General features: G+C 34.4%; 1 protein-coding gene across 1 annotated transcript; it reads left to right on the plus strand.

The window, feature by feature from the left end:
- Window positions 1–469: 469 nt before the first annotated feature.
- On the plus strand, window positions 470–4352 carry LOC143616081 (acid beta-fructofuranosidase-like). Its single transcript, XM_077089029.1, has 5 exons — window positions 470–988; window positions 1250–1258; window positions 2053–2909; window positions 3550–3944; window positions 4035–4352. The coding sequence occupies exons 1-5, from the start codon at window positions 604–606 to the stop codon at window positions 4297–4299; spliced, it is 1911 nt and encodes a 636-aa protein (XP_076945144.1). The 5' UTR covers window positions 470–603; the 3' UTR covers window positions 4300–4352.
- Window positions 4353–4678: the final 326 nt, after the last annotated feature.

Below are 4678 nucleotides of genomic sequence, written 5' to 3' on the forward strand. Positions count from 1 at the left end.
CCGATCTTGTTACTATTATTTATTTGCTAAAAGATTCTGATGGTCGTCATGAAGGTAGTAATTAAGGGTGGTGTTAATGATCGTGTTCTGTTTGGTTAATGTTAAATGAAATTTTTACACATAATGGTTTATCTAATTCGTATGATGTAGAATATTTTAAGTTAAGAATATTTTATTATATTAAAAAAATGTTCCAAAATGTTTTCAAACTTTTGATTACTAACAAAAAATTAAAATTGAAAATTAACCACAACCTTTTCGTTTTCTTTCGCTTTCATTTGATAATAATAATAATAATTATTATAAATAATCGAAGTTTTATATAATTTACTATAAAACGATTACAATAAAGTGGCAGGCAAACGGGCAACAAGCTACGCCGCAACCCACTTTTGAACCTAATTATTTGGAAACATAATAACCACCCTATGTCCCAACTGTTTTCTCACCGGATGAGAACTGCCACGTGGATACAGTAATTTCCACGTAAGCACCAATAATTTTAAATCTTATTTCTCTACACGTACTCTTCAACATTTCATTATAAATACCGTTAGTTTCCAGCCTATTCTCCAAACCACATTCACAAACATTAACATAAACATGTCTTCTTCCTCAGATCTTGAAAACCCTAATGCCACCTATGCCCCATTGCCGGACGGTGAACACACCACCCGCAACGAGCCCACCGTCACCAAAAAGCCACTTTTATTTATTGTGTGTGCATGTTTGTTTGTTGCTTTTCTAGTGGCTTTGATCACCGGAACCGGACATTCAAATTTTAATAACTTAAACACCATTTCTACACCTTCAACGGTGGAGACACCCACGAAGACAACTCCGTTGTCTCGTGGGGTGGATAAAGGTGTGTCCGAGAAGTCTTTTCGACCGTTGTTGGGTGCGGATAATTCGTATCCATGGAGCTCCAACATGTTGGATTGGCAAAGAACTAGTTTTCATTTTCAGCCTTTGAAGAATTGGATGAATGGTATGTTTATTGGACTACATGTTCTTGCACATTATTATTATTATTATTATTATTATTATTATTATTATTATTATTACATTAAATATGTCTCATGGTGAATGTGGTTAGCCAGTTAGGTGGATCATTGTGTTTCTTTTTTTTTTAAAGCATGAATCTTGGAATTTATTAGAGAGATTATAATTTACAGTGTCTAATGATTTTTTGTTGTTTTATGTTGATTCCGGTTGGCATTGCTCGTGATGGCGATTATTCAATCTACAGATCCTAACGGTACGTGATCTCCAATTGTTATTCATTTGATGCATCAATTAGCGTTGTCTTGTCTTTTCCTTAGAAAAATATTTGTCGAATCTCTGCACGATAGACATTCGTGTATAGACAAAATATTGTGGTAAATAGTAAAAGATCAACCGTTTTAAGTGTGTGAAAAGATATGTATGATCACACTTAAAAGCATGAATCTATTTTATGGAGTTTTGATGGATTTTTCACATTAAATTGGAAAATTTAAATATGTTTTGTAACGGTATCCACACATTTAATTGTGAAGATACTCCTTAAAAATGAATATTCTATTTGTTTTATGGTAACATCTTCATCCTTAAATGCAAATTTCTTTTAGGAAAAAAGTTGAATTAATAATTAAAAACAGATCTTACCCTATGATAATTCCAACTAATATTCGCCTGGCCCACTCACGTTTTTGCTGATTCATTATGCGTCCTCCTAGCTAGATCACAAAACCAATACAACAGTTCCAGATTTACCAATCAAATTATTATAGTATATTACCTTTTAATTCCTTTAATATGACAACTTTTAAACACTTTTTATAGTTGGAAAAGAAGAAAGACAACACACTTTTAACGGGCTAAATAATTGTTTATAATATCAACTATGTCTTAAAAAGTATTTTTGCTACTCTTGATGAACCAGTGAAAACATCTGTCTTTTTTACTAATCATTTACTTAAAAATTAAAATTGTTTCCTCGTGTTATTTACTTAAAAAAACATTGGACTTCTTTACAAGTTTATGATATATTGTCTTGAAAATATATTTCAGGTCCAGTTTTTTACAAAGGATGGTACCACTTGTTTTATCAATATCATCCGGATGCTCCCGTGTGGGGAAAAATTGTTTGGGGTCATGCGGTCTCCAAAGATCTAGTTAATTGGCGCCACCTTCCCATCGCTATGGAAACCGACCAATGGTACGACGAGCAGGGTGTTTGGACCGGTTCAGCCACCATCCTTCCAGACGGTCAACTTGTGGTTCTATACACTGGATCCACCAATGAGTCGGTCCAAGTCCAAAACCTCGCATACCCAGCTGACCCATCGGACCCACTCCTAATAAATTGGGTCAAGTACCCTGGAAACCCGGTCCTGGTCCCACCACCTGGTATTGACAACAAGGACTTCCGTGACCCCACAACCGCGTGGAAGACACCTGAGGGAAAATGGAGAATCACAATCGGGTCCAAGATTAATAAAACCGGGATCTCACTTGTTTACGACACCAAAGACTTTAAAACGTTTGAGCTTTTAGATGGAGTGCTCCATGCGGTCCCGGGTACGGGTATGTGGGAATGTGTTGACTTTTACCCGATTTCAAAACAGGATGAAAATGGTCTTGACACGTCCATTGATGGACCGGGGGTTAAACATATAGTCAAAGCAAGTATGGATGATGATAGACATGACTATTATGCCATTGGTACTTATAATGCATATAAGGGAAAGTGGAAACCGGATAATCCGACATTAGATGTTGGGATCGGGTTGAGATACGATTACGGTGTATATTATGCATCCAAGACATTCTACGACCAAAACAAACGAAGAAGAGTCTTGTGGAGTTGGATCAAGGAAACTGACACTGAAACCTCCGACATCAGTAAGGGTTGGGCTTCTCTCATGGTATGTAAATTAAGTTACCATATAAGTTTTTATTATCAAATTTAATTTTAAAAATTTTAACTATAACCTATTAATGATTAGTTGGATTTAGAAATCCGATGGGCCCCTTAGAAATAGGTTTTTTTTAGTTTATAGTTTGGATTTATTTTCCTATTTAATAATACATAAATCAAATCTTGGTAACTAACTATTTACTACCAGAAAATTTAGAACATATTATTATATACTTATCGAATGGAAATGGTAAAATTTATTATCCATACATCATCTTAAATAATCTATACAGGTGATGTGCCAACGAAACTCATATGTTCATTATAAGAAATCTCACATTAATGGAAAAGTATCTTTGTTTATTCTAGTAAATAATTAATCGATTTTGTTCAAAGTATTTGTTTTGAAATGATTGAAACGACATAATTGTAATATCCGGGACAAAATAATTAACTTCTCGTTGGGGTGGTACACTTGCACTCGACAATGAAAGTGGCAGTTAAAAGTGTTATTTGTCACATTTTCAGCATAAATTATTATTACCCATAGATTATGGTTTAAATTATTACAATTATACTTTGTTTTGTTTAGGTTTTAATATTTGAACGTGCTTGATCTAATTATACTTTTACTTATGAATTCACAGGGTGTTCCAAGAACAATTTTGTTAGACAAAAAAACTCAAAGCAACATAATCCAATGGCCGGTTGATGAGATCAATACCTTGCGAACAAATGTAACAGTTTTCAAGAATCTAGAATTGGAAGCTGGCTCACTCGTACCACTAGACCTACCTGCATCATCCCAATTAGACATTGTTGCCGAGTTTGAACTCGATGAGGCCACAGTGTTAAAACTTAATGGAGCCGATGTTACATATGAGTGTGCTAATGGTGGAGCTGCAACACAAGGCGCATTAGGGCCATTCGGTTTCTCAGTCCTTGCGCATGAGGGCCTCATCGAGCATACTCCTGTCTATTTTTATGTTGCCAAAGGCGTTGATGGAAATCTTACAACTTTCTTTTGTGCTGACCAATCAAGGTATTCATTTGTTCTCATTTTCTTAATTATTATGTTTAGGCTTATGCTTTATAATTTTAGTGCTTGATTATTATTTGTTACCATATGTAGATCATCTACTGCTAATGATGTTGACAAGTCGATCTATGGAAACATTGTCCCGGTACTAAAAGGCGAAAAACTAACTATGAGAATCTTGGTGGATCATTCTATAGTCGAAAGTTTTGCACAAGGAGGAAGAACATGTATTACTTCACGAGTTTATCCGACAAAGGCGATTTACAATAATGCTCGGTTGTTCTTGTTTAACAATGCTACGGCAACATCAGTTACTACCTCAGTCAGTGTATGGCAAATGAAGTCGGCCGAAATTTAGTTCCTATATTTTCGGCAATGATGTTTAAAATCCATTTTATTATTTTTTGATTTTGATGATGATTATTATTTTGAAGATTCTTCATTGTTGTACATGGGAATTCATGAACTTCATAGAAAGGAGTCACAATGAATGTAAGCTAGATTTGAGTAAAGTATGAATTTCTTCATTTCATATGTTATATTTTGTTGCGTTTTTAAGGTATAAAAAGTATCAAAAGTCAACATATCACTTAATCATTCTTAAATCATTTGATGGTAAGTGTTTTGTATTTTATAACTAAATGAACGAACATGAACATGAAAGCATATTTATTCGTTTGTTTTTCCAGCTAACATTAACAACCCAAGGGTAAGGGAAGTAAAGCCCTTGTCTCGGG

The sequence above is a fragment of the Bidens hawaiensis genome, unplaced genomic scaffold (assembly GCF_021521415.1).
Source record: "Bidens hawaiensis isolate Kalapana, Puna unplaced genomic scaffold, B.hawaiensis_p1.1 tig00045564_1, whole genome shotgun sequence".
NCBI lineage: Eukaryota > Viridiplantae > Streptophyta > Magnoliopsida > Asterales > Asteraceae > Bidens > Bidens hawaiensis.

Excerpts from the sequence above, each read along its gene's own strand:
- LOC143616081 (XM_077089029.1), top strand. The coding sequence starts at position 604 with ATGTCTTCTTCCTCAGATCTTGAAAACCCTAATGCCACCTATGCCCCA. Across the intron at positions 2,910-3,549 it reads AGGGTTGGGCTTCTCTCATG|GGTGTTCCAAGAACAATTTT; the intron begins GTATGTAAATTA and ends ATGAATTCACAG. Across the intron at positions 3,945-4,034 it reads TTTTGTGCTGACCAATCAAG|ATCATCTACTGCTAATGATG; the intron begins GTATTCATTTGT and ends TACCATATGTAG.